Source organism: Anarhichas minor, unplaced genomic scaffold, assembly GCF_050575085.1.
Source record: "Anarhichas minor isolate MPS153535 unplaced genomic scaffold, ASM5057508v1 ptg000022l, whole genome shotgun sequence".
Lineage (NCBI taxonomy): Eukaryota > Metazoa > Chordata > Actinopteri > Perciformes > Anarhichadidae > Anarhichas > Anarhichas minor.
Genome location: NW_027466468.1, coordinates 1,851,459 through 1,876,921, shown reverse-complemented (window position 1 = coordinate 1,876,921; position 25,463 = coordinate 1,851,459). Strand labels below are relative to the sequence as shown.

General features: G+C 43.9%; 1 protein-coding gene across 2 annotated transcripts in view; it reads right to left on the bottom strand.

Annotated features, from left to right (window-relative positions):
* The window catches only part of usp45 (ubiquitin specific peptidase 45), a 33,281-nt gene extending 8,445 nt beyond the window's left edge, over positions 1-24,836 (bottom strand). For both annotated transcript variants that reach the window (XM_076096536.1, XM_076096538.1), the window contains exons 1-11: positions 24,537-24,836; positions 23,482-23,592; positions 22,808-22,977; positions 22,297-22,397; positions 21,810-21,910; positions 12,894-13,045; positions 10,947-11,042; positions 9,844-9,974; positions 3,174-3,261; positions 632-713; positions 195-286 (exon numbers count right to left, since the gene is read on the bottom strand). In XM_076096536.1, coding sequence (XP_075952651.1) covers positions 195-286; positions 632-713; positions 3,174-3,261; positions 9,844-9,974; positions 10,947-11,042; positions 12,894-13,045; positions 21,810-21,910; positions 22,297-22,397; positions 22,808-22,977; positions 23,482-23,584 — 1,116 coding nt within the window. In that variant the 5' untranslated portion in view covers positions 23,585-23,592; positions 24,537-24,836. The remainder of the gene's footprint in view (positions 1-194; positions 287-631; positions 714-3,173; positions 3,262-9,843; positions 9,975-10,946; positions 11,043-12,893; positions 13,046-21,809; positions 21,911-22,296; positions 22,398-22,807; positions 22,978-23,481; positions 23,593-24,536) is intronic.
* Positions 24,837-25,463: the final 627 nt, after the last annotated feature.

Here is a 25,463-nt window from a genome sequence, read left to right as displayed (position 1 = left end):
GCAATCTATCGTGCTTCCCGCAGCAAAATAAAATGAAACATAAAGAAAAGCGGGCACGGTTACACGTTTTCTATATTAAAAAGCAATTACTGCCTGAAGCCGAAGAAAGTGTGATCTTGTGGACTCTGTGCTCCTATGTGTTGCATTGAGGTCATCACACTGAGCTGTGCCTGTTCACCCCCGTGCATACTTACATGCTCGCACTCTTCACACATTATTGTGTTGGTCAGCTCGCCCACAAAAATGCGGTCAACGAAGTTCATCTTCACACCTTCCTTTCCGTATGCTGGTGGGACAGAGAAGACATTGTTTTTAATCGAATAATGCTACGAATAATCTGTCAATTCACTCCATTAACCTCTGTGGTCACGAAATTACGATGACATACATGACAGGCGACACACACAGACCATAAAATCAGGAGATAAGAGTCATCCGCTTTAAGAAGCTGGTTAGTTTAAAGTGTTGACAGTAGAAATGTATAGGTAGCAGTGAAGGTTTATCTAACTGTGCTCTGTCCTCCATCAAACCAGTCCTTTGCCTAATAACTAACTGAGCTGAAGTTCCTTTAACTGCCACAAGATGGGACTGTTGATCTGGGCCAGCTACCCACTACAGCGGGATCACAAACCTTTGACTTGGCGTTTGGTCTCCTCATCTGCTGTCTTTTCTGTGGGATTGTTGTAAGCCTTCAGAATTCCTGCTTTCACCCTCTAGACACAACAAATACAAAAACAAATATGATGACGCAGGCTTAAAATGATGCCGAATAAATACATTCATTAAAATACAAATTCAACCTTTTGCTTTTTTTTTTTTTTTTTTTCACGAATTCCCTCCATTACATCCATTAGTGAAACATCAAAATCCAGCCCACAGCTCAGTTTGACAGGTACACCTCTTATAAGCGTCATTAGTGTAAAATAATTATTGTGCTTGTCGAAAAACGTTACCATGTGAATCTCTTAATTAACAGTGCATGTCTGTGTGTGTCTATGAGCTCTTCACGGGGCCCTCTTATTGGAGGTGACGTGGTCAGTGAGTGTGTCTGTGACAGAGCTGTGAAGAGGCACAGCCACAGTAAAGCACCAATCAATAGATAATTGGCCGCGGTCTATGTCTGCGGTCGAGACCAGTCAGCCCCCCATTGTCCCAGGACCCACGCACTGGACTGGCTATTTAGGTCAAAAAAGTCCTGTTAATCCCAGCCTAGCCAGCGTGCACCCCACTCAGTCAGCAGTCAAACCAGGCTGAGCCTCTCCTAGTAATTAATTACCAGTAACCCCATACCCTCCCTCTCCCCCTTCCCCGAAGTAACAGCGTGCACTGTCCCACACAGGATGGGCCGAGGGAGGGGGTTCGGGGGAGGGGGGTTGGAGAGGGTTGCTGGTACAAGGGTGCAGGGGTGGAAACTAAAACGAAGACAGGGCGAAGAAGGACAGTCCATGCCCTGAGAGAGTAATAACTACCGTCTCAGCTAATTGGTGATAATTGACTGGGGCCAAATTAGCATATTTAGATCTCTGATACTAATGGCCAATCAACACAAACACTTAGGGGCTCTAAAAGGTTGGTGACACCCACTGCTAAAAATACCAGTCTCGCTCTGTGACACACGGCTCACAGGATAGTGTGTGTGTGCTATTTGAACGGAATTTAAGTGTTACTCAAATGTGCCTCTTCAAAATGAATAGGTGTACTGAGGTTCACTTGGTATAGATTCATCGCTGTCAGCTTAGAAAAATTGTTTGTGTCATGTTTGTCCGGTGTTTGAAGAAGCTACGTAAATGAACAAACACCTTATAATAGGTATAATCTTTATTAGAAAAGTTAGTAACGAGTTTAATGTTTGCGTTCATTTTAAAAATCCTTCAACAATGTCGGCTAAAATGCCACAGTATCTCTGAATGTGGCTGGCTGTATAAATGAGTTTCTGAGTGAATGAATAGAGGAGGCTGTACCCCCCCTCCCTCTTTACTTCCTTGATTGGATTGGGAGATGGGCTGATGAGTGTGTGTGTGTGTGTGTGCGCGTGTGTGCGTGCGTGTGTGCGTGTGTGTGTGTGTGTAGGAGGGGGGCTGTGGGTGACCCTCCAGCACAATGGGACAGCCCCGGAGCTCATTCAGCAGCTGTGGGTTTCCCAAGATCACACAATGATGCCGGTCGTGCCACTTGCAAGGCCCCTAAGTGGCACAACTGTCAGTGTTCACAAGTTTGAATGGGAGCAGGGGAGCCCAGCCTGCGGCCCCTCCTGGGTCTGGGGCTGACCACTAAACACACCCGCTAACTTCTCCTCCTTGGTTCACATAGCCACTGGTGGGGCCACAGGGGCCAGCTCAGCCCTGAAAAGGGCTGCTGTGGGGCCTCCTAATTGCCCTGTGAAGGGAGTTTGTACTTGCCAAAAAACATGGCACCATCAGGTTGAAACAAAACAAAAATGACTGGCCAAGCAAAAAACAGATATTGGGTTGTGAGCAGTGAGAGCTTACACTGCCACCCACACCGCTGGATGTCTTACATTATGACTACACGAGTCTAGGATGGCTTTTCAAAACAAACAAATTCCAGATAATTCTGTTATTGGTGCTACTCTCAACTCATTTCAGGCATTAGCATGAGTTATATAAGTGAACTACCATCATTGTTGCTTATATCAATTGTTGAATGTAGTCCATAAAACACAACGCAGCTACTTAGGCAAACATTTGAAGATGACAAAATAAAAATAAAAACTAAATACAAATAGCCACATCAAATAGAAGAAAACAAATTAATGTTGTACAGCCATGCTAGCAGCTCTGAGGGCTGTACTTGGGCACTGTGGTGCTTTGAGCTAAATGCAAACGCCGGCATGCTAACATTTTCACCGTTACAGTGCTAACACGGTGATGTTCAGCAGGTGTAATGTTACCATGTTCACCATCTTAGTTTTAATGTTAGCCGCATGCAAAAATGTAATGAATTTATAATTAGCACAAAACACAAAGTAGGTAATGATGGGTTTGTTAGCAATAGCTCTGTAACTCTGTACAGATTTAAAGGACCTTTCTGTAACGAAGAGTAAAACTTAAAGCAAACTTTGAAAAAAAAAAAAAAAAAAAAGGAAATAGATCAACAGCACTTATATTCAGGACTTGGTCATCACAGGAGTATGTGTGTGTATGTAAGCTCACTTTAGTTTCCTCTACTCGTATGGAGTCCAGTAGGTAGTGCAGAAGCTCCTGGCTGTCTTGTTGTTGGTAGCCCTTGAAGCGCGGCGCTCTGGGAAAAAACAAAATAAAAACACAGATGAAAGTCAAATTAATTGCCAGTGTTTAAAACAATTATTTGATTTTAATATTAGATCTTGTCCACAAGCATTTTTTTCTGTATTTCTATAATTCAAAATTATTCCACAGACTTTCAATCATATCGTATGCAGGCAGGAAGTCTTAAAAGGCAGACAATGCTCTAAAATGAATAGCCAATTGACACAATCTTTGTTCCATTGGGTTGAATACAGAGGTCCATTACGGGCCAAAAGTGCTCCGCACAGGACAAAGATAATAATAATAACAACAACAACCGGTAGTCACAGCACAGCTCTACCATGCTGGCCGTCAACTTATCGTGACCTTTCGCTGAGCACATTAATGCCATATTGTTGGTGGGTATTCATCCTGGACATTCATGCCGGAGCGGTTAGAGGAGAGGCTCTCCTTGGGCCCGTCCCCTGGTCGTCCGCAGTGAAGCAGATGTGAGGACAGATGCCAGGGGCAGCTGGGCAGCCAGGGCCGGAGCCAATGCAACCTGTTGGGCCGAGCCAGCCACATAACCACAGGACAGGTTGGTCCGACACACATGGAGAGGCCACATCGCTGGTTTGAGAAGCCATCAGTCAAATGTTTAGGATGTTCGGAGGGTGGTGGGTTAACTTCCTTTAATGGTATTGTATCGATTACACCAGTGGTCCTCGGGTTCTTATACAGTAGTGTGGCATTAATAGATCTGCTGTCACTGTGACCCACCAGATACATACCAGTCTTTATTAATAATTATACACAATATTGTGCCATTTGTGTTTGTTTATATATTATCCTGGTGTAGACACAATCTGGCGACAGTGTTTTGTATCCAATTATTAATGCCATTCATAATCCTACTTATTGGAATAATTCACTGAATATTAATCATCCCTCTAAGACACGCTGACATGTGGCCCAAGACGGGATGTCCATGGTTGGGGGAGAGATGGCCAACCACCTGCCCTCGACACAGGTCATAACCAGGAGGTCTGGAGGAGCCTCGAGTCCCCCACCCTCACATAAAGACACGATATCTGTCTCTTATGCCCTTTTCGTGCAGACACATGGGCAAGGGTGGGTGGAGGGGTGAGGATGGTACAAAGCCCATATGTCACTTATGCACCATCCCTAAAAGTGAACAGCATGTGAAGGAATGCTCGCCTGTCGTTCCACTGACTAGTCTGACGATCTCCCGAGAGAGAGACACAGAGAGGGGAATACATGGCAAAAGAGAGAAGGAAATGAGTGAGATGGAAAAAGAGAGACAGACAGACAGAGGCAGAGGAAGTAGAGAGAAAAAAACGTAAAAGGTTGGTTGGGATCAGTGGGAATGAGGAGGTCTGGAAGCTCATCCCAGTGGAGAGAAGCAGAAGGGCCCTGTAGCGCTGCTCTCAATCTGGCCAAAGCAAACAGCTGCGGTGCGAACACAATTAATAGCCGGATGAGTTAGTACCAGACACAAGGCCACACAAGCTCCCCGCCCCCAAACACACACACATGTACTGTCTGAGCGACACAATGCACCCGCACACAGCTCACATCGTACATTCATCCAGCATTTGCTCACATATAGGCATAAACTAAATGTATCTATGTCTCAATGACTTCCAATATGTTCATGAAAAACATAGAGCTCTGTGCATATCTGAACCATTCTACATTTATTCTATTGATTTGACTGACTGTATCCTTACCAACAATAAAACTCCCACATCTCACCCAGGAAACTACGTTTGAATGTTTTTTTTCTCTTCTTAATCAGTAAACCAGACAGCCTCTATTGACTTCTGGTCTCTTTAGTTTCCTTTTTTTCAATCAATCCACGACGGTTTTGCAAGATTGAGAGACGCTGACAAAATCCATACCTGCTTTAGGTGACGTTTCATGGTCACCTTCTCTGAAAACAATGTATTTATCAACTTGTGCTTATTTGCGCAGGTTTAATTATTCCTATTATAGACATAGAGGAGTCATCAACAATCCTTGTTTTAACATTCACTGGTAGACCAAAGTTAATGGATTCTTATCATCAGGGGCCAGTATTGAAAAACCTGTCATTTAGATCCGAATGATCCGGAGAGTTGAATCTCCCTTTTCTTAGTCAAGGATCAAAATGATCACACCGCCTTTGTCCGAGTAATTCAAAACATTGGCAGGTTGGATCATGGTGATCCCAATATGACCGGCTAAAGGATTTCCAAAACTCGACTCCCAGCCCCTGGTGTGGACAGAAGAAAAAACATAGTTGGACCATTTCACAAAAGGAGCGAGTGGTAGTACAGATATGGTGTCCAAATTGTATAATATTTAGCATTTGTAAGACTAGACTTGAGTTTCCACCTACTTTTAGCAATCGCTAATTAAGCGTAGGTTATACAGGAGCTAACTGGGCAGTTGACTTCTATGTAAAGTAGTTAACGCGCAAGCAAGCTAGCTGGCTTTGTTGATGAAAACTGTGAGATCCTTTTGAAATACCGGCCCCAGACTGTTAAGTTAGAATCCCTGGACTGTGGTTTCTCGGCTCAGCATATGTGCGCACACAACAATATTTGTATTACTTTTATCAATATCTGCCTCTTTTCTTCAACCTGAAAGAGGTCTTCCTCCTGAGCAGACTAGTATGCCAGCCCTGCCTCTTTGTGTTTGCACTGCGTGTACATCAATGTGGATGTGTGTGTCCTGCATGCCAGAGCACTAGATGGAATCTATTGTTGTCCTCTGCTATGCCTATCAGGGATGTGAGGCTTCTCATAAAGTCTCATCATGGATGGAGCAGACAGCTAGCATACCTTTCATTTATTTTGCAATAAAAGAAAGTGTCCAGTGGCTGTCCTGAAAATTGAATCAGTCCTTGAAAGAAGCAGGTGTAGATGAATGTCTCTCTGTGGCCTTTTTTATTCATCGCATGCATTAGACATGCATAGAGAGGGCCTGCCATTCTTAACAAATAGCAGCAGTAGACCGACCTTATGAAAAACACTGTCCCTGACCTCAGACTCCAGGAGGTAAATCAATATTTGAATCAAAAGTTACTTTCCCCTGTCTTCACACCACCAACGAGCTTTGTAGTAAAACAAGGCCTTGGTACAAGCTGGGACCCTCTCTGGCACCAGATAGAGTGTGTGGTGCTGACCATCCAACCCACATAGCCTGGCACTGGTCCGAGCACAGACCAGACCCCTTTTGCTGGCAGGGGGAAGAGGCAGGCTGTGGGGTACTCAGCTGGTAGAGGTCAAATGCATGCGCGCGCACACACGCACACGCACATGCGCACACGACCAGAAACACACAGACACTCCAGGGCTGCCCCCTGAAAGTCAATCAGTCAAATCAGCTGTCAGGGACTTTTTAATTTTTTTTCAGAGGCTATAGCTATGAAGAATGTTGTGCGCTAGTAAACAATTTAATCATGAACACATTGGTTGCATAGCTTTGAATGGTAAAAAATATTAAATTCAAAATGAAACTGTGACGGGACACATTTAACTACGTACATATTGAGCTGCCAGATATTTACAAAAACAAAAAGCAAGGTACAAATAGCCAAATCGTCGTGTTAAACAGTCAATAAATGAAAAACTGGGCTCAATAGGGCTTCAGTTCTGCACATTAATGCTCAAACTGGCCCCTATCGTAGCCAGGTATCCTTATTAACCTTCCCATTAACACCAACATACTGGGAAAGTCAGTGAAAGAGAAACGGACAAGCGCTCTCAGCGCCCACAGGCGAAGGACATACCCAAACCTCTTGGAATGACAAAAGAAGATGATATATGCTATATTCACAGAGTGTAGCGAGCACAGAGGTCACTGAAATGGAGGAACATACAAACAGAAGCAGTCCTTGACCTCGTCCTTTCAGCTCAAAGCTGGAGACCTGACTGACTGTAGATGAGGTGCTGTGTGGAGGAGTTTATTAGAGAAGCATGCGAGTATTCGGGCCAGTTCAGAATGCAGTTCAGAATACACTTTGTGGATGTTGAAGGGAACAGCATTTAAGGGAATAAGGCCTTGAAAGTACCGTATTTTCCGCACGATAAGGCGCACTTAAAAGCCTTTAATTTTCTCAAAAAACGACAGTGCGCTTTGTAATCCGGAGCGCCTTATATATGGATCAATTGGTTAATTGGTTGATCCATACTGGTTGTACACGGCGCTCTGTCAAAATGTTTCAGTACGACTGGTAAACTACAAAGCCGCACCGCGGTAAACACCGGTACTGTGCTTACTCCTAGTCCAACACCACTTGTGTGTATAAAGACCCCAAAATGGCACCTTTCAAGAGACACGCTTACGACGCTGTTCTATTCTATGCGCCTTATAATCCGGTGCGCCCTATATATAAAAACAGTTCTAAAATAGGCCATTCATTGAAGGTGCGCCTTATAATCCGGTGCGCTTTATAGTGCGGAAAATACGGTACAAGAAATCTCCAGTTCTTCCATATAAATAGGAATAAGCAGCTGAAATCATGATGACCATTACTTGATAAACCACAATTTCCTCACAATCGTTAAAACAACCAGGGCTGTACCGAATATTTCTTCAAACTTCATTCATAATGTTGACATTCAAATTCTAAATCAAGATCTTTTTTTTGTACGTCTATGCATTCTGTTGAAACCGGTATTTCTGCACAGTTGCAGGTAAAGATTAGGCCACACTATTCACTGCATCCCTTATAGTCATTCTGCAGTGGTGCTGCTAAAATGACACACAATCACAACAATCCTCTGCTCTCGTGCTTCACTGATGCCGGTGAGTGAATGGTTTTATACTATCTGTAGAATTAGAAACTTATAAATAATAAAACAAGAGTAAATATTTGGGATTTCTTTCCCCCCAAATATTATTTATTGCTAAGATCCAGGTTGTTCAGCACACAGCTCACCGTTCAGAACAGCAGCATAGCTGATCTGAATGAACCCTATTACGTTTACAGTATGGGGTTGGCTGCTCCATGCTCCCTTACCTCGCCAATAGAGTGGAACAAGGTAGAATATCTTATCGTACTACATGGTGCTGCAACTAGTGATTCTTTTTATTATCGATTAATCACATCTTAATTTTTTAATTAACTGATTTTGCTTTGAAACCTCCAACTTCCCAATATTTGTTGTCATTCGCTTCCCTTTTGTTGTTAAGAAACAATGCAAGTGGATGTTAGGGCTTGCCTTCACTGTAATGGTGCAGATCCAGTTCTCAGCACGTGTCCCTTTGGAACAGGCCTAACAGCCCCGGGAAGTGCTGCTTGCAGCGTTGTCGCTCATCACTCGTTGACTCCAGGGAAGTGAAGAAGAGTTCAAAATATAAAGCAAGTGTATCCAGCAGCAAAAGTCAACTGCAAGTCAATTAGCCGCGGCCTGCCCGCTGCAGACGACGTGCTTGGCTCTGCTGCACAGAGCGCTGTTCGCTTGCTTTTTCAAAGCGTATCAATAATGAACAAGTTGCACCATATTCAACATATATTGGAGTCACCAGCAATACACCCGCCATGTGTCAAGTAGATCGGATGAACGGTTCCCGACGAACGCAAAGGACATACACAAATACTTACAGGCAGGGATTCCTTGTTTTATAGTTAGATGGACGTACAAAGCGTTCACATACTGGCCTCAATACAAGTCAGCTTGTGGTGTAAGTGTACCATATGGGTAATGGGTGCTGCTGAGGCTTAAAGTCATATTCAATCTCTATTTAAATGCATGTCAGTGGAATAGATTAGCCCTAGCTGGAATTAGACGCATATGAATGCATAAAGGTGTGTGCAGCGCTTGCTGTCTGAATGCACAATTGCCTGCATGTGTGTTGCAGGCTGAGGTGGTACCAGGTGAGGTGGCTGCCCACACACACACACCCCTTTCTGATGAAAGCTAGGTACCAGAATAACTGTCAAACCGCATCAGAGATGCACCCAGTCATCCAATGTCAAATGCTCTGGTCACCCACCTGCACTACTACTCAAATATACACACACACACACACACACACACACACACACACACACACACACACACACACACACACGGTGGACCCAACCAGCAGTGTACCATGCTCACAGAAGAACCCAGCCAACCAAACATTCACACTGCTGATAAAAGAGCTGTTCATTCAGTTCACAAATGTCGGGCTGTTTCTGCCCGTCACACGGCCTGTTGGACCTTGCTCTGGATCAAATGTGACACAGGTGGCACAGCAGTGTGGCAAGATAGCAGATAGAGCTGCAAGTGGGTTGCTGCTGCTATACATTTAATAGGGTACAGTGCCCGTCGTGTGTTTTGTGTGTGTTGAAGGGCGTTCAGCTGGGACCAGGTGCTACCTGGGTCTGGCTGGTTAAAGTGGTCACTATACTGCAGTGAGGGGATGAAAGCAGGTGAAAGCTGTGGCTCCTGTGTTGTAAACTGCTGCTGGGATGACGGAGAACTGCAATACTAACAGCTTGCTGGCACAGTCAGACAACTTCACGGACCCTAAGATAGAATACGTGCATACAGAGTCTGAAGCTGGTGTATCATCGTGGGTGATTTGATAGCGACTGATAAGAAGAGCAGCGCCTTACTTCTGGCAGAGCTGGTTGAAGAGGATCTTGGGATTGATCGGGCCTTTCCCAGGTTCCTTCATGTTCTGGAGGAAGAGAAACATGGCCGAAGTCAGCGGCTCTGGACTGGGCAGCGTTACTGTCAACGGACTCTGTAATATGAAGAGACAGAATACAAACACTTATTTCCAAATTTCAAAAGACTTTATCAAAACAGGATAACATTTGTATATCAAATACTCATCTTGTGTTGCCTTGAAGTACTAGATGCGCGCAATATTTCTCTAAGTTATTAATAACTTCCTCGGAACTCTGCTTTTTCTCACTTTTTGACCCACCAGCCTGAACCCATGATATCTTCTGGTAAGCTCACCTGAACCCATCCGACCCGGGGCTTGTGGGTCGACCATAGACTGTATAAAACATGGCCCATAGGTTTCTAAAGGGCCATGGTGAAGCTCAAAGTGGGTGGCTTTGGGCCGCGACCATCTTGCCACTGATGACACAGCCTAACTCCAAAAATGGGCAAAGAGGGAGATCGTCGGTGGAGCTGAGGCGGGCCGGGGTGACGCAGCAGAGGAGACAGATAGCGGCCGAGTGATCTGATCAATTATGCATAACTTAATCCGTGGTATAATTTAATCGGGTGAGATATTTAGAAATGTACCCCCGGTACAGTGGATATAGTTTCGCTGTTTCTTTTGTTCTTTACTGTGTTTCAATTCATCAAAACTTTATGTTTTTTGATTCACTATTCACCATGGAGGCATGCGAGAAAAACAAGATTTCAAGGAAGCCCGGGTTGAGTAACAGATATACAAATGGTCATTTGGTGGTTGAAGCATTCCTTTAAAATTAGACTGAAAGTTGACTGGAAGCCAAAAACACCAAACAATGAAGGTTGCTTAAGATACATTTTTAATTTACTCATTTAATCTATATTCAGTTCTGGTCAACTGTCACTGATCTAATGCATGTAAATGATGCAGCAGAGAACCACAGGTCAGACACAAACAGCATTGAGATGATCATTTCAAAAGCACAGGAATTTGCATTTGTTCAATACATAATTTATCTTGGACAAGACTATGGCGTTAACAAAGTAGATGGACGTCAAACTGTACCACGTTGGTGTCGACCGTGGGGCCGATCCTCAGTTTGTAGCCTTTGTCCTTCACTTCCTGGATGAGGTCGATGAGCATGTGCGTCTGAGACAGGTTCTGTGGGGAGAACAGAGAACAGAACTAGTTTCAGACCGCTTTGCAAACATTTCATGAACATTTTAAATCCACCCATGCATTGAATGGAATTAGGTATCGTTTGTAAGATCAACAACGTTAAGCAGCAGACACTATTCATAGAATCATTGGATCATGAAATTGGTCATAGGCACCGAGTTTACTCTTCATCAAATGAAAAGACCCAGCGATAATGTTGTGGACGAGAAAAGAAGTTGTGATTCTTCAAAGATGATAAACTGTATCCACAGTTTGCTTGTGGCAATCGAATGTGGTCAATTAAAATACCCTTGAGACATGTTATCGCCATTGTAGGATTTAGAGAACTTGTGGTGGGTTCATTATTCTGAAAGTGGTTTTCAAATCCATCCATTATCTGTGAGTTTGAAATGTAGAGAAGATCCTTGGTGGAGAGAGTAGCCTGAAGCCATCTTTGTCCCTTCTTGTTAGAGATACATCCCTTCCTTCCCTTTCAAGAGATACTTGTTTTGTCACATCCTGAAGATGAAGACAGTTGCTATGGAAAACGCACAATGGAGCTGGCATTGTGAACGCACACGCAGCTCATCCCCTGACAATTACGTGTTTTCACCAAAAAGATTGCAATTTTCAAGGAGACAACACAAACAGACAGGGAGAGGGAGGGAACACCGTGTAATGCGCGCTCACTCAAATTTCAATCAACGAGGAGGGCCCTGAGGGTGATTAACAAAATGGCGGAAAAAAAACAGCTTCATTGTTGAAGAGGCACGATGGTTTGCAGTCACCATGACACGACCAGAGAAAGACCAGGGCGCCTCTATGGCTGCGGTGTACGGTGAACATGCTCTGCACCAACTGAGTGCTACTCATGTATGGGAAGGTGACCGGCTCCGAGCCGGCACTGCATTTACTGCTGCATTGAATATGCTTCAAAACGACCTCAAGGCCGAGCCTGTTTACACGCACAGTCATTGTAAGGCTGACATCTGGTTTACTACGGGCCAGGCTCTTCAGAAGCGGCACTTGAGGAGTGTTTCCACATTGTAAAGGCAGTGTTTCCCAATCTTTTCAAAAGTTGTTTTTTTTGTCCCGCCACAGTTTCATAATGAACTGAAATTATTTTCTCAAAGGGTGGCACAGCGACCGGCTCTCGTTCCGCTAGGAAAGTGGCTGGCGGGGTCCCTGGGCCGTGAACTCGCTCGCTGCGCCCTCTCTTCCTGCGGTGAGTGACAGAACACCCTGTTCCCCGCACGACTGTTAACCGGGCCGCACTGTCCTCAGTACGCGATCTGCGGCGATGTCGGCAAACCCACCCGACCCCCTCTGGAAACACGGCGCCAGCCTCATTTACCATGCTTTGGGAGGGTGACATGTTTGCCGTGTCATCACCATTCACATTCATAAAACCAATATGCGTTTATGATTCAATTATTTACTAGAGCACAGTGTGAAAATACTATGTTACAAGTAAAAGTCCTGCATTCACAATATACATAAATATAAAGTTTCCATAAAATGGAAGTACCTCAAATTGTACGTAAGTACAGTACTTGAGTAACCTAAATGGAAACACGGAAAGGTATATTGTCATGTTGATTGACTCATGTGACTCATTAGGCTATCATAGGGTCTCTTAAAATAGAGCAATCACTTCTCGTGAGAAATCCACCTTCAAGTAATGTGATCATGCTTCAGGTTTATGAGGATACCTTTAATCACACCTACTTCTGTTATTTCCTAGGGTATGTATTCTGTCTAAATATTAGCAAATATTTCATATAAGTCTCTTCCCTGACAGTATTCAGACACGGACAATTACTCAGGTTTGACTTAACGCATCGCTATACCAACCTGCATGACAGCGTTGAAGAAGCAGGTGTTACCGAGGTTATTTATGCCTTTGACGGGGACCAAGGTGCTGTTGGCGGCTGGACTCTTGCCTTTAGGCGAGTCAGTATATTCTGATGGTTCCTCTTGCAGCTTGATGATCTTGGGTGACGCTCCTGGAACCGAGAAAAACAAAACAAGTGAGTGATGCACAGTAGCAGAAACTCAAAAACAATGTATATTGGTGAAATGACTCAAGAGCTATACAAGCCGGGAAATTACGGACACATAATGGGGCTACGATGTGTGGGCTGGCTTTGAAACACACTAAAGATTCCGTTTCTAAACCCTGATCTGGCTTTACTTTGGAGATTATTTTGGATAAGAAGACCTGGCAGCCAAGTTTAAAGATAGAGCCGAGATGGTGGCTGAGTTGGCAATGTGTTTGAGATTGAGGGTAGACGTCGGCCTCCCTTCAATTGCGATTGCGGCAGGATACAGAAGAAAAACTGGGCTTAGCCTTGAAGCGAGACTGGGGCTGGGAGCAGGGCGCTGGGATGGCAGCTGGAATGAAAGCTGGGTCATTTGGGAAAGCAGATGACAGCTGTAGAAGTTTCCGCTGGTTAGTGAGGAAGGGGTGGGGGCAGGGGGTTAGAGAGAGAGAGAGAGAGAGAGAGAGAGAGAGAGAGAGAGAGAGAGAGAGAGAGAGATGGCTCTCCAGAGCCAGCTGTTACTGCCGATCACCGATGAAGACTAACCTTAAACAGAAACTCAGACACAGATGGTCAGAATCTGACAGTGACACACGGACTAGGGTCGGTAGTGTAGCTGGGCGAGCTGAAGGCGTGCCAGCAGCTGACAAGAAAAAACACAACGATGACTCAATAGCAATGACTGTGTTACTGACACGTGCCAGTAGTTACGGATTTGTTGAGTTCAAGGGAATGATGTGTAGCGGGCCAAAAGCATCATCTCTCAGCAACTTCAAAAAGAGGTTAAAGCTGCTGTTTTGGGCCAAACAACCCTTTGCTGCCCATTCTCTCACTATACAACAGATATTTCACATTTTCCTGAACTTTGCCTTGTTACCACAAGTGTAATAGTCAGTAGAGATAAAACGTTAAATAAGCTCTGAGCAGTAGATGTGCAATAAATTCCATTATGTTGTATTTTTTTTTGCAACTGAGCCATTTAATATAAAGTATGCATAGAGAGTCTTCTTCTAATATTCACACCGTGAGCCTACGCATTCACATACCACACACTTAAAGTACAATCAAGTTAAAAGAAACCATCACCCATAATATACGATGTAGAAGCAAATACTTGAATCTGCTGAAACAGTACTACAAATTTCAGCTGTAACAGTCTCTCACGCAGGTTTGACAAAATACGGATCATTTAAAGGGTTCCCAAATGTAACATTCATTTACAGACTATTGCACTTTTGATAATTACGAGACTTCTCACTTCTTTCTCTGTAAAAATTGGTCGCTGCAGTCGGGAGAAGATGTCCGTGTGTGAAGAACACGCTATCACACGGTGTCACTTCGCTCAGAGAGAATGAAGAAACGGAGGTGGTGCTGATGGAGTTAGCGTTACGGGAGGGAGACGAGTGAAGCAATGAATGCGGGATAAGTTAGAAGGTGCTAATTGAGGCAGAGAGGTGTTCGCTCAATGTGGTGTTGGAGAAGTTTGACGGATTCAGAAAATCCCAGCCGTTTAGCCTCATGCAGGATATCATGGGCTTCACGCTGGATGACACAGTAGAGCACTACATGGTCCCTCTGATCTCTAAGGCACAACACACAGGAACCTACTGGTGTCTACAGGCATGTCGCCAGGATGGCTGCAGGAAATATACCACATTATTGATATTTGATTGATATTAACTTGGTAGGTCTTATATTAAGAATGCAAAATTGTGGAGGTATTCTTATTATTACTTTAAGCAATATTGTACATAGTAAAAGTTTTTTTAATATATATAATGGTTGTGGTAAATGTTCATGTTTTAGCACATTAAATACAAATTTTGATTTAGATTGATTTTCTACCTTTAGAAAAGGCAAAGATGGAAATCAACTCGCAAAGATTTAAAAGCTTCTTCAGATTTCAAGAACGGTTCTATATGTTAAGTCGACACTACGAGCCACAAAAGCAACAAAACAGCCGAGCGTAACCGGCCGAGTCGCCGTTGAAGTGTTGCTCGAGCGCTTAAACAGCACTGGGAACTGGCTGGTGGCCTTTTCCTTTTTTTTTTAGATGGAACGGAACAGGGTGAAACTAAACCATATGGTTGATTGACGCTTCACTGTGTCATTGGAGCGCTGAGGAAAGTGGAGACCGGTTCACGCTCGGCGACGTGTCGGCCGTCAGTTTGTAGCTCCGCGTCACCGGCTTCCATTGAAAATCTCACATGAGCATCTTTGAAAACACCAACAACAGGAGATTGCAATGCACAACAGCAGCTGCTGCATCGCAACTGGATATCCCCCCCATGACATGATTAGAAGATATTTAAATAGGTCTTTAATATTACAAAAAAGGAGGAAGGATATTTTCCATGTTGATTAGAAAATGATTGCTGTAGAATTACAATGACTGTGCTATCATTTTCTTAAAGAATTCAAAGGCTTTTATAGTAAATGATACTACAAGTTCCTTGTGTTGTAAGCGGATAACAAGACATGTCGGTGCAAAATGGCAATTTCTTACAGGGACCGACGGCAGCGCCTCGGGGCCTACAGGCTGTGGAGAAATCAACTAAATGCTGGCGAACACAAAAAGAGTTTCGGTCCATGAGCACTTCACCCGTACGAGCCACTCAAGAGAGCAGGCTGCAGCGAGGTCACTGGCCTGAACTGTCCAATCTTAGGAAATTCAATTGAACCATAAACCATCACAATCACCCCGATAACCTGCACCTTTGCTCTCTCCGTTCTTTTCCCTCCACACACAAAGGCCTTGCCCTTGAACATATTCAATCCACAGCACCGCTCCTTGTGCAACACGTGTATTGAAGAAGCTATTCAATCTGCAGCCGCAGTAACTCCACCGCCAGCCGCTAGCCCGCGGGCTTCTCCTCTTCAAGGCCAACGACATCAGCGGAATGTGAACCGTGGGCTTTTCACTCGTGGCAATTTGCATTTTATACACAATCACATCCCACTAAAAGGAACGGGGGCATGAGGGCAATTTTGCTGTTGAAACCGCACTCACTTGAACGTACTCACGAATGCAGTACACACTCTCTTTCAGGTCTGCTGCATTATTGTATTTCTCTTGGCCGCACCAACTGTGGTGCTTGAAATTTACATCGCTTTATCTGAAAAAAGCATTCAACACTGATGAGAAATGAGGAGAGCGTTTGTGTCTTAGAAGGGGGCGAGGTTCAGCTTGTCGGGACGACGGGCTTTCTGTGGCGCTCCACCCAGTGGTGCTAAAAGCATCTGGCCCTCTGCGCTGGCAACATCTGGAGGCCTATTTCCAATCGTCAATAGGCAGCCATAAGGGAGCTCCCATATGTCAGCGCACACAATGCACGGCAAACAAGTGGAGCCGGGGAAAGACGGCAGCCCTGATCAGGGAAACAAACTCTGCTTCTCCGTATTTGGTGTGAGACCGAGAAGGTGTGAAGAGATGTGCTCACGCAAGTGTGAACCACTGAGCAAAAGAGAAAGTCATTGAGAGAGAGATAGAGAGCCTACATGTGTGCGTCTACTTGTGGTGTTTTTGAGACGATCCGCAAAAAAAAATAAAAAATCGACAGACTTAATGCAACTTGAGTGTAAGGGCCGTGACTGGCACTTCAGCTGAAGAGGGAGCAGAGGAATGAGGAAACTAACTGGGCGGAATGGGGATGCCGATGGACACACTCTGCATCTGGGACCGTCACCCAAGGTAAACAATGTTCAGGGAGCCATCTGGTTGAGACTGGGGAGAAGAGAGGGGGTGGTGGGGGGGGGGGGGGGGGGCAGAATCAGTGGGATGGGAGGGGGCAGTGGGAAGGGTTGCGACGAGCACAAGCATATGGAAAAGCAGATTTTTCCTCTCCCTGCAGCAGTCGGCGAAAGGCAAATGTCACAGCATGCGCCGCGTCCACGCTTGACTGTGCCGCACTCGGCACCACCACCTGGCCCTCCTTGCTCAGCCACCGAGTATGGGCAGCAGTGCCACTGTGGAGCCTTTCCCCAGGGTAGTGGAAAGCGTCACGGTGCTCGGGATTGTCCACATGCACGCATGTACACCAACACCTCCTGCACTCCCTGCTCTTTTTCACACAAGGGACCCAACATAGGCCTCGTTTGCTTTTGCTGAAAAGAGCACTGGAGTCCTCGCGAAAGAAAAAAAAGAGACAAGACACAAAGGCTTCACGGAAACTCTTTCAAAAAGCACAATGTTGTGCCGCGCATGTGCTCGCATTGTTGTGACATTTTGCGAGCTGAAACAAGGCTAACACCAGGCCCCGTGTGAGACAATTCAAGCTCTTGAAACAATGCCATAAACTAAAGCATATTCTTTTCAACTTTGTTTTACACCAACATTTGTTGCTCGCTCAAATTTACATGTGCCCTTTTTTTCATTTTGTTGTTATAATAAAGCCAAAAATAAAAGCCTGTGAAAACGTATTTTCCATTTTGAGTGGCTTTCTCATAGTCTTCCTGATCTGATTCACAGAGTTGGGCTGAGAGAACGTCAAATCCCATGGCCAGTGGGCTTCATGCCTCCTCCATGTTCGTTCGCACACACACACACACACACACACACACACACACACACACACACACACACACACACACACACACACACACACACACACACACACACACACACACACACACACACACACACACACACACACACACACACACACACACGCACACACACACGCACACACGCACACACAGTGTGGAGGTTCAAGGCCAGCTCCCTTCATGCAGAGCAGGCAGTCAAGAGGAAGGCCAGGCAACACCAAATGTCTTATTAATTCACTAATTTGTTGTGACTGCAGGGCACGAAAAGCCTGTTTCTTTGCCATCTGAGGCCAAAAAGAACCCAGTGCCATGTTAGTTACAGACACACACACACACACACACACACAGCTTTTGCTACCCACTATCTGGCCTACTTTCATGTGCGGTGGTGGGAATAAAGACAGGATCACCCTTGATTACCTCCATGAAAGCACCACCAGGAGACAAGCATCTTGCTGGCTACTGACTTGGCTGAGCTAAACTGACAGTAAGCCAAAGACTACGGTTTCCAAAGATCAACAGCCAGAGGCAAGAAAACCAGGTGAGTAAAGGTGCAGTGATCACACAACACTGTATCAACGACTTCAGTCAACGTCTCTCAGAGGAGGACAAGTCAACGGAGACATCGATCTCGGGAGAGTGAGCGCGGGAGTAATCTGAACACAAAACGGTTTCTTAAATTTCTTTGTTCGAAGGAACTTCTAACAATCTCTCTCATCGGAGTCACACAGGCAATGCAGACGTATGAATGTAAATATCCCTCATATAAGCATATGATAACCTTCACACCATGACAGCACTCCATACAACAGTACAAATCTCACGGTAAAACATTCCAGCCCCTTCCCTCCCCCAAAAAGCAATACTTTTTACTCATTAGATGATTTATTTACTGGGATGCAAAGTTGTTCTGCTGAGACGAACACGTTTGAAATAAGTATGACCAACACTAGTGACCTACAAAACTGTTACCACAGAGTTGAGTCAAATACACAAATACATATAGAGGCCAGGTGGAATAAGAAATAAATACATTGAAATCTTGATATTCTGATTTTTTTGGAAAAAAGAGGTAATCCCGTGCAGAAATGATTTTACACAATTCTGTCTTGTGCTCGTGGAGTATGCAATTTTGGGAATATATATGTATGCGTGTATGTATATATATATATATATATATATATATTGATATATATATACACACACACACATATAAATATATACATATATATGTATGTATTTGTATATACGTTCATATATTTTTTAAGTTTTCCAGCTTAATGGCCCATTTTGCTTTATTACTTTAATATCTATAACCCACAAATGTGTTTGAAAGACAGGCCAGACCCTTTGTTAAATATAGATAGACATAGATTTAGCCTTTGTTTCAAAATGTTTTTGTCCAAACACTTCAATGTCATGTTTATATAAACTATATCTGAATGAATGAATTAAAATAGACCAACAGTTTAGCACCAAGATAAATCATTTTTATAACATTTTAGTTAAGTTGACGTATTGCTTTTTATTCAAATACACAGTATGGTAATATATGACACAGTAATATAGAGATTGATAACGATTGCTGCCATAAAACAAGACAGATTTGACAGATTCCAATGAGAGACGAGCTCTGGTGCCTATTCAGAAGCAACATTTTAATTTGCTCCACAAAGACTCCCCAGCTGTTACAAGCTGGAGTCTCGCTCCCTGAGGTCAATTCGCTTTTTACTGGGACTCTGGTACTTGAGCTGAAAGCCTTGATGGTGAGAGAGCACAGTTAATCGACTTTCTTTCTACAACTGAGCTGTTGTTGTACAAAATTATTATAGATTCTGAAAAAAATAAATCCTTGCTGGGGTTCTTTTGTGTTTGGGGTCTATAGCAAAAAAACAGCAGTTTCCTCTGAAAACATGGCCTTCATACTGAAATGCAATTTCACAAGCTCCTCAACAGACAACAACCGCCTATTTTGCTGCAACAATGGCTGCCTGCTTCTATATCCATTTGGCCGACCGGTGTGGAACAATCGGGTGGCAGGAGAGGTGACAGGTAATTTAAAGAGGCAAAAGGGGAAAGCTGTAGGCAGCAACTGTCCAGCTCAGAAGAGCCTTTCCCACCCACGTGGACCCCTGGTTTGCATCATGTCCACAAAAGGACGGCTCCACAAATATATGGACAATATAAGACACACACGAATTGCTCATCCGCAGTCTTCTCTGTTTATCTGGTTCAAAGCACTGGTGCACTATTGCAAGAGTTTGTTCGTAAACGACGTATTGTGATGGAGAAACAGCATCGCTGAAAGAACAATGCCGGAATCTAAATGAATAGTGACGGGGAATATAACTTAACGGAATATGCTTGTAAAGAGCAGTGGGATGGAGATGGAAATTGGAAACTAGAAATGTGTACATTTGTCAACCAACTGTGCATATCTAATGTATAAATACCTCTGTTCATTCCTTGTACTGCGGGAGGTTCCTGTCTGTCCCTAAAACACTGTGTGTAGCCGAGAAACACAGGCTACACAGGCCCTCTAAAAACACGCTTTACTCAAAACAAATCTGCAAATTCCTCAGGTGTGTAATGTACTCGGCAAATTAAAGTTATTCAGGTTCTGTTCCTGCGAGAGCTTGTGCTCTCTTTTGCAAAGAATACACGAGAGTTCCACTAATTACAATTCTAACTGAGACATAAAACCATTTGTAGCGGCCAACAAAACATATGATGCAGAAAGAGAGAAAATAGCGTTTGTTCATTTCAACATTCCTCGCTGTGTGTCCGCTGAGAGTTACTGCCCTCCAGCTGTTCGGATCCAGTCGCTCCGACTTGTTGAGGACCCTGGCTCCCACTAGTGCAGCACACAGGCCCAGAGGTGGTGAGACATACAGCGGCTCGGCGGAGGGAGCGCGCGGGACGGAAACGGATAGCGATGGAGAGACAAAGAACGACAGGGCAGTGGCTGAACCCCCGCGCAGCTGCTCTTGTTCTTCAGGGAACCCAGCCGGGAAGCATCGCTCGAGCGCCTAATTCCACTAATTTGTGCAGTCATGCGATGTTGTAGGGTGGGGGTTGGGGGGTGAGGGGGGGGGGGGGGGGGTGATGCAGCACCAATCCCGCAATTCTGAAGCTGTGGCTGAGGGACTGATGGAGGGGTGGAGGGGGGGGACCAGCCTGACTGGGCCCGGGCTGCTGGCACTCTGGCCACTGGGCGAAGCTGAGGTGGTCAGTGAGACCGAAAGTGGTGATGATGCCCACCAGCCTGACAGGCCTCTCTGCATGCCAGCACAAAGTAGGAGAGGTACAGGGAGGCAGGAACAGAAGGTGTTTGAGTGTGTAAGTATGTGTGTGTGTGTGTGTGTGGGGGGGGGGGGGGGGGGGGGGGGGGGATTATATCTATATGGTTGACTGACTGGGCAAGGAGGGCTCATGTGGCCTGAAATAGGCCGTCAGGGAAAGACTGGGAAAGTCCTCTAAATCTAGCAATATACATTATGAAATATATATATATTTCAATGTCAAGGATACATTCTAGTTAAATAACCATTAGAAGGCATAAAAAAAGACTCTACAAGCCCTAAGTAGCTAAGTAAATCACAGGTGACGTAGCTGCATTCATAAGAAATAATGCACCTGACACAGAGGGGTCTCACTGCAGTATTTTCTAATAACGCACACAGGCCGTCTCTACACTGATCACAGGTGAAATACAGGGATTCAGACGACCACCGCCACCAGGGGGAGTAGGTGTACTGCAGTCAATTCCTGGTCATTTTGAACCTGTGTGACCAGGTAAATCAATTCATCTGTATTACAGTCATGGATCTTGTAGTGTGACGTGCAGTCATGGTGTTATTGTGCTGTGTGCATCCTGTGCATTTGTTTGCTGTGGACACTAAGACATTAGGCGCGTGAAACCTTGTTTGAGGTTCACTTCTGCAGATTATTACAAAGAATTCTGTGCCGTTAAATATATGATTATCATTACAGGTAGTCTGTGTTAAAAGCCAATCATTTTCTGCTATAACTGACGAGGCTGCTGAATTAAAGGAATGTTTCTATAAAACTCCAAATGAACTGACTTCAGCCTCGCTGAAACAGCAGTGAAGATGCACGTGTCTATTAAAAGCTTTTCTTTTTCCCATCAGTAGTGTATCCAAGATGTTGCCAAACACCTTACCTGATGTTGCCTTGACAGAGTGCTTTTGTAAAAAGTCCAGGGCCTGAGCCAAAGCCTTCTTGTTGCAGTGTGTGGAGAGCTCCTCCTTACATTCAAAACACCTGTTCCAAAGAGACAGGGCCAGGGGAAATCAAAGACACTCAAGAAACTGAAACAAGAAATTAAACATATTTTGAGAACTGAATTACTGGAGAACCATTTATACACACGATCAAATATAATAATGAAATTGTGTAAAATAACATTCAATGGTCTAGAAACTGAAACTGCCGTGTAAACTGTGGTAGCCACGATCAGTCGGAGTTTTAGACACACCAACACACACCTACAGCTTATGACATGCGTCACTCAAGACGCCCACGCCTATTGATTCCTATGTCAGCCCACACATCTCGACATGTGTCACGGCAGAGTTGACACACATTGGTGCGACGTGCAATCTCGGCTTTTCATTTTGCGGTTCACAATAAATGCAGAGATTTCTCACCGGGCCTTCCACGTGCTCAAGCTGATGGTGATGCAGTGAGACTCTGGATGGAAAGCTTGGTGGTGCCTGACAGCGTGCTGGATCCCTGACTGGTTACAGCCCTGAAACGTAGTCCATTTAAATGTGTTTAGTTAAGAGTCTTTGTGAACAAGCACCACATATGACGACGCACAAGCCCACGTTTAAAGACCACGGCTCTTTTCCACCTCAATAAAGCCAAATTTGCATGTGAATATATGATATATAAAAATATCTTTAAGCCTGTTGGCAATATATAATATGTACACATGTATGCATTTAACTCCTGAATTGATTTACAAAGGCATTTGTCTAATTAGAACAACTATTTTGCATCAATAATGTTTTTAAATAGTCAAATTTTGAGTGTTGGAAAAAAATAATTTAAATGTAGAAAATACAGGTTTAATTCTTCTAATTAAAGAAACTAGAAGATAACACGTGCTCAGCCCCAGTGTGTTTGCACTGTAAAAACAATTAAAACAATTCCTACCTGGAAGCCACACTTTAAGCACACCAGGATGTCGTGGGATGCTGCGGGCTCTCCATCGATCATGGTCCTCTCCTTTAAGCACTCGGAGCACACCAACCACACGCTGGAGACCACCGATTTCTTCACCGAGCTCAGGTCCACCGCTTTACTCACATGCTGGCAAGTCAACCCTGATTAAAAACAAAAGATGCTTTCTATGACCAATCTACCTTCCAATCACTTCTAGCGACCAATTCAGGCTTCTGAGTCATTATGTTTTGAAAGGGAGACCATGTGCTCAGCACCTGATGTTAATTACACGTGGTGGGACATCCCCACTAAATAGAAGCATATATATATATATATATATATATACTATCCATTGTAAGATAAATTCCCCTTTTATGGATATTTCACTAGTAACAAAATAGACAAAAATTACAAAATGATCACTGTTTAATTAAAACCAATGCAGTTATTTCAATAATGTAAACAGTCAAGGGCAGTGGATGCATGTCAATTGTAAATTATTGAATGAACTTTTTTACAAAAAGTACTATGATGTGTCATAGATAAGTAGCCTGCTTTGGTAGTATAACTAAAGATGTAATCCCACTCACTACCCACTGAGCTAGCATTCAAATCAAAACTCACAGCCCCAACTTTAACAGTCTGGTGTTGCTTCAGCGACTCACCACTGACTTCGTCTGAGGAGTCCTCATCTCGAGGTTTTCTCGGTTTATTAGTCCGCTTAGTCATATCGGCGGCTTTCAAAGAGAAGGGGTCCTTTAGCCGCATCTGGAGCTCTTGAATAGGAAGATGAGGAGGACAAACATAGGACTTACTCTACAAAGTTAAACTACTTTAACAGAACTGTGTGGTAACAGATACATGAATGTTGCAAACGCCTGCACTCGTCTGTAACTGCCCTGATCACTTTACTTTCTGTAGCACACAAACCAGCTACAGTGCAGTGCGTGAATACAGTGACCTACTACAGTGGATCTAAAATGAATCTGTGAGCCATCTTTAAGCAATATTTTGAGGATATTTACATTTGCACCACATGAACTCTGAGCTTGTTTCATACTCCTCACTTTAAGAAAAGCAAAATTTACCCGAGGCATTCATTTGAATTTGAATGACATCAGCTTTTCAAAATGTACTTGCGAATCATTTTAATGAATGACTGGCTTAGGTGTACATCCTAAAGACATCAGCCCATACTTGATCTCTTCATTGGGACATCAGGCCTGTGCTGCTGCCACGTTCATTTCTTGCTCGTTTTGGGGGGATTTACACCTTCAGTCTTTAGCAGGTGAAACACTGCTCAGGTGGACTAAGATCAGGGGAATGACTTAACTTAGCCTGTCGAGAATATTCCACTGTTTGGATCTTATAATTCATAGTACAGCTGAAAGTCACTTATCCCCAGTCACACTGACGTTTCCATGTTAAATCGTTGCACAGGAGCACTGAGCCAAAACAACAGATGATGTGTGACTGTCCATATACTTACGGACTGCATAGTATGTCAACGAGAATAAATATAGCCAGCCAAAAAGGTGGTACTATGTGAAAGATAACTATTCAGTATTGTGCAATAACACGGTTAGGAAGCCTCAACCTGCCCCGACAATCCAATTTAGGAACGCATAAGAGGCATATATGTCGTATATCAAATATATTTTACCATCGAATGAACAGCTTTTACCCAGTTCGAATGGGCGAAAAGGCAGTATGAACTCACCTCTTTATTTTAGCTCCTATGTTGACTGTGTTAGCTAACCTGAAGCCAACAGTGAGATGTCAACTCTTCCTGGCTAGCAAACAGGCTAGCTACATTAGCTTGTCAGGATAAATAAAACATTAACGTGTGTGTTTTATCCAACAATCCACGGAGATATTAAGGCATTTCAAAGCAAAGTACAGTGTGCCGACAATAACAGCACAATTATCTTAATAATTGCTCGTTTTTGCCTTTGATTTTCAATTATTTTGTCGAGCTTTCGGTAGCATCAACTAGCAAACTAGTCAACATGTGACGCAATACGGTGGCTCAGTTTGGCCTAATGCTGCATTCACGTACAATGGGAAATCTCCCTAAAAGGCAAAGCGTCACAGGTTCTGTGAAAGAGCTTTTCTACGTTTTATAACACACATAGAACTACATAAAACGATTTGCTCTGTTTTATTTATAGAGACCAAAATCTGGAACGGTAGTGGAAATATTACGGTGCCCTACTGTGTCATACTATGAATGCATGTAACTGTATGTAATGTGGCCTCAAGTCTTTCTTTTTATGTGATGTGGAATTAGTGGTATCATCACCACGCATCATTTTCAAATTCAATAATTTATGGTCAGCATTAATTTAGATGGTGTATATTTAGTTTTGGCAACAAACATATATAACTGAGTCGGGATGATAACAGGGGATGCTATCAATACATTTTTGTGTGATTTGTTTATTCAGCGTTCAGGATAGCTGTAGTAGCCCGAGGCGCAGCATACTACTACTATTACTGTCTATTTACTGATAAATCACTGGTCAGATGTGGACAGACGTGTCATTGTCGCTGTTCCGTCTTTCCCCTGAGCATGAATGCATCATAAATTATGTCTTTGATCATTTTAGTTCAGTAATTAAAGCTACTTCCAACACATGGCACTTAT